The sequence below is a fragment of the Hyalella azteca genome, unplaced genomic scaffold (genome assembly GCF_000764305.2).
Source record: "Hyalella azteca isolate HAZT.00-mixed unplaced genomic scaffold, Hazt_2.0.2 contig13197, whole genome shotgun sequence".
In the NCBI taxonomy this organism is placed as follows: Eukaryota; Metazoa; Arthropoda; class Malacostraca; order Amphipoda; family Hyalellidae; genus Hyalella; species Hyalella azteca.
In genome coordinates, this window is record NW_025943126.1 from 35,528 (window position 1) to 42,133 (window position 6,606).

General features: G+C 41.9%; 1 protein-coding gene across 3 annotated transcripts; it reads right to left on the bottom strand.

Moving 5' to 3' along the window:
- Window positions 1–1,574: 1,574 nt before the first annotated feature.
- Window positions 1,575–5,745, bottom strand: LOC108665329 (palmitoyltransferase ZDHHC23-B). Of its 3 annotated transcripts, XR_001930431.2 has the most exons (6): window positions 5,262–5,745; window positions 4,129–4,746; window positions 3,159–3,341; window positions 2,314–2,499; window positions 2,119–2,211; window positions 1,575–1,989 (listed from the first exon to the last, which is right to left on the bottom strand). XR_001930431.2 is itself a non-coding variant. In XM_018152076.2 (5 exons), the coding sequence occupies exons 1-5, from the start codon at window positions 5,378–5,380 to the stop codon at window positions 2,175–2,177; spliced, it is 1,143 nt and encodes a 380-aa protein (XP_018007565.1). In that variant the 5' UTR covers window positions 5,381–5,745; the 3' UTR covers window positions 1,575–2,174. The 3 variants fall into 3 exon arrangements, 2 of the variants coding, with proteins under 2 accessions (XP_018007565.1, XP_047739487.1); XM_018152076.2 differs by having other exon boundaries at window positions 1,575–2,211; XM_047883531.1 differs by lacking the exon at window positions 5,262–5,745 and adding an exon at window positions 5,072–5,255 and having other exon boundaries at window positions 1,575–2,211.
- Window positions 5,746–6,606: the final 861 nt, after the last annotated feature.

Sequence of the window (6,606 nt, forward strand, 5' to 3'; positions counted from 1 at the left end):
AACCTACTCCTACCTCTTCTCATGGAGAGAAGAGGAGGGGGGAGGGGCGAGAAAGCCAGCCGGGTTCTTGACTCTGGACAGGACCCTCACTAAATATACTCGAGGTATATATAGAAGTATAGTCCAAGATCAAGTTAAACGTGAATTATCAATTATTATTTGCCGGTTAACTTTACGCAATCAAGGGAGATAGACACTAGAGATGTTCACTCGATGAACGCAGCTGACTCTCTCGTAATTGTTGCCATGACCGAGAATAGAACAAGATATTTGGTAAGTGCATGGAAAGTGAGGGAGAGGTTGGTGAGAATGAAGGTCGGAGGGACGTAAAGAAACAATAAACAATACACAATACAAACAATAACAATAATACAATAATACAACAAGTAACAATAAAATATGAAAATGAACAAATAATTATTTACTGCCTAAGCGAGACCAATATCTGATATGAACATTAACAACTAAATTGCGATAAAATGGACATAATAATAATAAACCACATAACTTTCCTATTTAATTTCTCTTTCCACGGTTTTCATCTTACCCTCAACATGAATATTCCCACCGCTTTTTGCTTCTATCTAATGTTGCTCCTGTCTAACTTTCTTTTCTATTTCTCCTACTTACATAAATGAATATGTGATATATGGCAGCTAGCTGATAAAAAAGCTCTACTACTGAATGTCATTTTCACGGTCATTACACCCCACATACAAATAAAAAGTATGAGCTTCTTTTAGTTTTAGACGTCACTTGGGTGCATATGATGATAACAGATCAATTAATGAGCTTTGTTTGACTTACAAATATCAAACGTCGAAGAATTATAAATGCTAATCGTGCCCAATATCTCTCGAAATTATAATAAACACGAGTTAAATGCTAAAAATATTCACGTGCTTGAGTGTTTTTAAGAACTTACATTTAGGAATTTTTCAGTATATTAAAAGTGAATAAATTTTAAAGAGTTAACAGAGTGAACGAAATAGCTCAAGTAATCTTACGACATAAACAATAATAAACTCAGCGCTCAGAACTTGTGTGGTACAGTATAGCAGTGGCTGCGTGTATTAGGCCGTTAGACCTGTCGCCGATTCGTAACATTGCAGAATAATCACAGCTATTTGCGTGTCTCGAACACGCAGCTCACTGCTCCAATTTTGCTGTGCTTAACGCTCGACCACCCCGCTGATTTTACTAGAACTGGAGCTGGCAGTTGGGGTCGAACCTACGACTCACTAAGCCACCCGAAAATGTTTATACGGGATTCCAAATTTACAAAAACAGGTTATAGAAGGTAATTTACATCTGTTATTTTTCATGAGTAAATTCTTAAAGTTTCTTTTCAAACATTACGGCGATGGACTAAAATCCGTAATCTCATATAAGGAAAAAAAAAAATTATAAGTTGATCCAAATATTATAGTTAAAATATGCATGAATGAAAATTACAAAATAGAAGATTGTCTCATTATCATCTAAGCCTCTAAAGCATATGAGAAAAAGCCAATTCAATGCCAACAAATTCTAACATTTCATGAATTCAAACAAATGCAGTAAATGAAACACAATTTGAATGAGAATCATGTAATAAACAATTAACGAGCAAACATAAGATTCATTAGTATTTGGTGTTAAATTCTAACTTGTATCACGCGAAGTTTATTGCATTATAGATAAATCCATAATGCTCATTTCCACCCATGAAGCAGGGAGATAGTCCGCCCTCTTCAAGCAATGTACACAACAATTTCAATCAACTTAGAATATCCTAGCCAAGAAAATATGGCGAGCTTTCTTATCGCTTTCATAGCATTCATATTATTGCTTAATGTGTGATTCGAGCAAATAAATGACATATTTAAAAATAAACAAATGCACGCTTACGTAATTATAATAAGGCTATAACCACCCTAACTTCTTCGGCTCCTCGTGGCTCGCCTCTCTTCGTCCAAACGACGACGTCTTAGGTCGGTGGTTCCTGAACTGGAGAGGTTAAAACCCTCATTGGTAGTTTATCGATTTTACTAAGGAAATAAAGATTGTTAGAAAAGCTAAAGTTAAAAAATACAAATATTTGGTTGAGAGCATTTGGTGATGGGGTGAGATGCTTACGGTGGCCCATTTAGATGTGTAACAAGCGGGAGAAGCTCGTACGCGACGTTCTCGTATCAACAAGAGCGGCGCGTGACGGGCGGACTGCTCCATCTGTTGACGAATGAAAATCCCATAACATAATGAATCGAGCAAAATATCATATCAAGATTAATATAGGCCAACAACAGGACAAATTAAGTGAAGCGTTTATACCTGAACCAAAAGTTGAAGCAGTTCTGCATGACTTTGGCCAGCGTGAGGCGAGAAGTGTCACGACTTCTCTTCCACTGGCGTAACCTGACGCCGCGCGCGATGCACACGACCTGCTGCACCAGCAGCAGCCACGACGCGGTGAACAACATCAGCAGTAAACACGCTGTTGATGTCGACAAGCCTGACCTGTTACACGTGCTTACATTTTATACGTGATTAATTTGTCATATTACAAGTGTAACCTAATTATAAGTGTTATGTGATACACGTGTAGCGTGATTGTAACGTCAGAAGCAGGCACCCAAGGTGTCAGACAAGAAGTTAACGTGTGTTCAGAAGCAGGCACCCAAGGCACCAAATGACAAGCAAACGTGTGTTCAGAAGCAGGCACTCAAGGCGCCAGATGACAAGCAAACGTGTGTTCAGAAGCAGGCACCCAAGGTGTCAGACAAGAAGCTAACGTGTATTCAGAAGCAGGCACCCAAGGCACCAAATGACAAGCAAACGTGTGTTCAGAAGCAGGCACTCAGGGCGCCAGATGACTAGCAAACGTGTGTTCAGAAGCAGGCACCCAAGGTGTCAGACAAGAAGCTAACGTGTGTTCAGAAGCAGGCACCCAAGGTGTCAGAAAAGAAGCTAACGTGTGTTCAGAAGCAGGCACTCAAGGCACCAAATGACAAGCAAACGTGTGTTCAGAAGCAGGCACTCAGGGCGCCAGATGACAAGCAAACGTGTGTTCAGAAGCAGGCACCCAAGGTGTCAGACAAGAAGCTAACGTGTGTTCAGAAGCAGGCACCCAAGGTACCAAATGACAAGCAAACGTTTGTTCAGAAGCAGGCACGCACTTCCATGTAGCGTAGACGTATATGCAGAGATGGGGCAGCGGCAGCAGGGAGGAGTGACGCAGCACGTACGGCCGGCACACGACGGAGAGGGCGAGCAGCGCAGCGTATAGGAGCGCCGTACCGCCCACGGCCACGCTACACACGAACCAACGGTCGTTGGATGAGCTGATGCAGCAGTCAAGCCTAGAGTTAAGCCATAAAAAATGAGTCGGCATTCGGAAAAAAATAATAAAGTCGGCATTCGTGTAAAAAATTAACTATATTCGAAATTTGTGTATTTCTTTTGATTTTTAATATGCTTATCTGATTTTCGGAAATAGAATTTAGTATGCACACTAAAAACAACCTAAATCAAATCTAGACTATTGACAGTGGAAAATATGGACAAAAAATTGGTTTTACAGATAATTAAAATATGTTTTGCGCCTTCGTACACCATACAGGGACGCTAGTAAATTAGTGCTAAATTTTAACGAACGCTCAAGATTTTAATCCGTAAATTTAAAGATGGTCATGAATTGGTGCTTCATCCGTGCATTGCTGCTGGCAATCTACATATGAGGGATTTGCATCACAAGTCACGACGCTGCGCGGGACTGAGCTAGTAAACCTGATGCATGACGACTTACCTGGCTAGTCTTACACACTCATTAAGGTTTTGTCTACCGCCGCATTAACCGTCGTCAATATATTTGTAGTTAAGAGCCTGGCACCAAGAGTATAGTCAAGAGTCGAAGCATTGAAGGACATTTTACAGCGGAGTGCAGCTAAACACGAAGATCGTTATAGATTTCATTGGCATCTGTGAGGTAGTTGTGTGAAGTTGCTACGCTCCACAGCCAAAATAGAATAATGCCCAGAAACTTTAAATCATTTCTTAAATGAATCGCTGATAAAATGTTATAACAATTGCGCTGAGTATGTCACAGGGAGCGCTTTGTTAAGAGCTGGTAAAGCCCTGGCTGCTCACCACAGACAATGATGGTCCCGGTGCAGGAAGCAGGCGTTGCAGGTGCGACAATGCGACGCAAAAGCAGGCACCTGCTTGACACACTCGTCACACAGCCGCCAGGCATTGCCGCTCTCTATGACGTCGACTTCGGCGGCGGCGGGAGGGCTGAGACGGGGGGCACTGCGGTCCCGGGTGATGTAAAGGCACGCTAAGGAAGTACCGCATAGAGCGTGAAGAACGAGGCTCTCTATGGCATTTATTTCGAGATGGTTCATAACTTGAGTCATGAAGAAGAAGTAGCACCAAAAAAGTGAACTTAGAAGGAACGATATGTAGAACTTAGAGCGATGTCTCGTTTGTTTGCTCAAGAGCTGCGGGTCACGAGACACAGCAATGTCCTTAATATGTCTGTGGACGGTATACACGACGCAAGGTAAGAGTAAACAGTAGGTGATGAGCGTGGCAGTCAAAGAAATGGCTGCCAACAACATAAAGCAAGGCATCAGGGCAACGCTGAAGGCAACAGAAGCAGGAACTTTGATTGCTCCACTGGGCCACGGCACCCGCAGTCTGTCGGCCACTGTCGAGTGAAGGCGCTCCACGAGGCTCGACTCAATGGGTGAGCATCGGATGCATCTGAGAAGCAAAAGTTTTTACAATTTCGGGCTTCAACAGTTAGTGTGAGACGGAACTATTAAGAGCAGACTTTATACCATCAGTTTTGAGAAAATTCTACACAGGTTTATCGATATTTGCTATAATGCACGGATTTTATATATGCCTTGAAACACGCGGTTTTTTATAGACATTTTGAGCCGCATTGCTTGAAATTTGGCGGGAAGGCAAAAGATAAAAAAAAAACTTAGTTACCATAAGAGAGAATGAGTCTGTTACACTCAATAAATGTGTAGGTCTTATATCCATATATGACACAATTGCTTACCGTGGCGTTTATACGTATTTTTGCGGGTCTAACTGCATTAGGATGACCCGTAAATAGCAAAAGGTGCATAGCTGTTTAGACTAAGTCTTGCTTGTTCCTGTGACTGCGACTATTCAACGAAACACTAGAAGCTTCCACGGTAAATCCAGGCTTCAAATAATGTAGATATTGTTGGTGCTGAATAGCACATGAGAAGCGTTGCACTGACCTGTCAAAGACGAGGTCCAGTGCCTCACAATTGCAACAGCTGGCGAGCAAGTGAGACCTCTCCCCGTCAGCGCTGACGTACTCGCAGCAACACAGCACGTCGTCTGATGGAGGCGCCATCGCCACGAGTCGCGGCGGCGTAAAGTTTAACTCAACTAAAAACTAACTTTTTTTTAATTCAATGTGGAGCTTTTCCTCGAGCCATCGGGGTAACCACCTTTTTTCAATAAAAAAAGCATCAACAGATCGCAGGTCGGTGTCGGCTATCATGTAGTATTGAAGTGATCTAATTTGTGATCATTACAGCTTCTTGCGAAATGGTATGCTTAATCGCAACTGAATATGGAAAGGGAACATGATCAATTATGTATTTTTATATTTTTTAGGCTTCATATTCCTGTGATATGCAACTATTACATTATGATATCGTCAATGAGATCAATTGACGTAACTTGCAAACCATAAGAAGTCTGTATAATTCGAAGCTCACTCAGGAGAGTCCTTCCCTGTATATGACGCCAAATAATGCAAGTTTGCTCACAATCTTGCAGCAGCTCGCGTGTGTAATGCAGCTCTTGGATCACCGCACTCTACATTCATGAATATATCACTCCACCCTGTAGTAATGGTGCCTAGAGCATCCAACTATCACGTTCGATTACGGTGACTTTTCACGCGTGTAAAAGCAGAATTTAATAATTAGATTCGCACTGGAATTCATCGAAGTATATCCATACTCGTATAAGACTACTCTCATTCATCTAACCATTTCAGTATTCATGAAGCGCAACTACTATTCAGAGCAACGTCGACGTTAGACTAGGTCCGGGGGAGCGTCACTTCCCCAAGTGAGGGCAGCCTTACCCGGCAACCAAGCTATAGGCAGCATGCATAACATAACATGCACTTTTTCCTCTTATCCGATATTGAGTAAGTCCTACCAGAGTGCAGCTACTGGTACCCGTCAAATGAAGCCCTCGTTGAGGTCAGCAGACACTCTTGTGGTAACTCGGCACCATCGGTCCGACTTATCATATACTGTACATGTATGATAATAAATTGTTCATTTTAATTACTTGGATCATTTGGTTACCAGGGCACCTCACCCCTTGCGGCTCTCAGCGACCTCAGCCACTTGCACTGATGCGCTTAAGGCGACCCTTTCTCGTACCGCATCCAAATTATCACAGTTGAATCCCATTTAATATCACATAATTAAAGCTTATTCCATGAAATAAGTCCTATATTGTAATGCTTTGAATTATCAAAGAGATGAATATGATCTGATATCACTTACTGTTTTAAAGCTTATTCCATGAAATAAGTCCTATATTGTAATGCTCTGA

What these genes read in the sequence shown, in the direction of transcription:
- LOC108665329 (XM_018152076.2), bottom strand. Translation starts at nt 5,380, where the DNA reads ATGGCGCCTCCATCAGACGACGTGCTGTGTTGCTGCGAGTACGTCAGC. An exon ending in CTGGACCTCGTCTTTGACAG is followed by an intron (nt 4,747 to 5,261) that starts GTCAGTGCAACG and finishes TTTGCTTCTCAG; the next exon opens with ATGCATCCGATGCTCACCCA. An exon ending in TGCTTCAACTTTTGGTTCAG is followed by an intron (nt 2,212 to 2,313) that starts GTATAAACGCTT and finishes ATTCGTCAACAG; the next exon opens with ATGGAGCAGTCCGCCCGTCA.